Here is a 270-nt window from a genome sequence, read left to right on the forward strand (position 1 = left end):
ACGCGGACGCAAAACTGCAGCAGCAACAGCAGCAACAGCAGCAGCAGCAGCAGCAGCAGCAGCAGCGGGAGGAGCAGCAGCGGGAGGAGCAGCAGCGGGAGGAGCAGCAGCAGTGGGAGCGGTAGCAGCAGCAAAAGGAAGAGCGGCAGCAGCAGCAGCAGGAACGGAAGCAGCAATAGGAGCGGAAACAGCAACAGCAACAGCAGCAGCAGCAGCAGCAGCAGCAGCAACAGCAGCAGCAGCAGCAGATGAGAAAGAATAGGAGAAAAG

The 270-nt window shown here is 60.4% G+C and overlaps 1 protein-coding gene across 1 annotated transcript in view; it reads left to right on the forward strand.

Annotated features, from left to right (window-relative positions):
• EMH_0017900 (uncharacterized protein) overlaps positions 1 to 262 on the forward strand; it is a gene marked incomplete at both ends in the record, with an annotated part of 516 nt that extends 254 nt beyond the window's left edge. Inside the window, one exon of the mRNA XM_013501020.1 lies at positions 1 to 262. Coding sequence (XP_013356474.1) covers positions 1 to 262 — 262 coding nt within the window.
• Positions 263 to 270: the final 8 nt, after the last annotated feature.

This window comes from Eimeria mitis, genomic scaffold (assembly GCF_000499745.2).
Source record: "Eimeria mitis Houghton genomic scaffold, Emh_scaff617, whole genome shotgun sequence".
NCBI lineage: Eukaryota > Apicomplexa > Conoidasida > Eucoccidiorida > Eimeriidae > Eimeria > Eimeria mitis.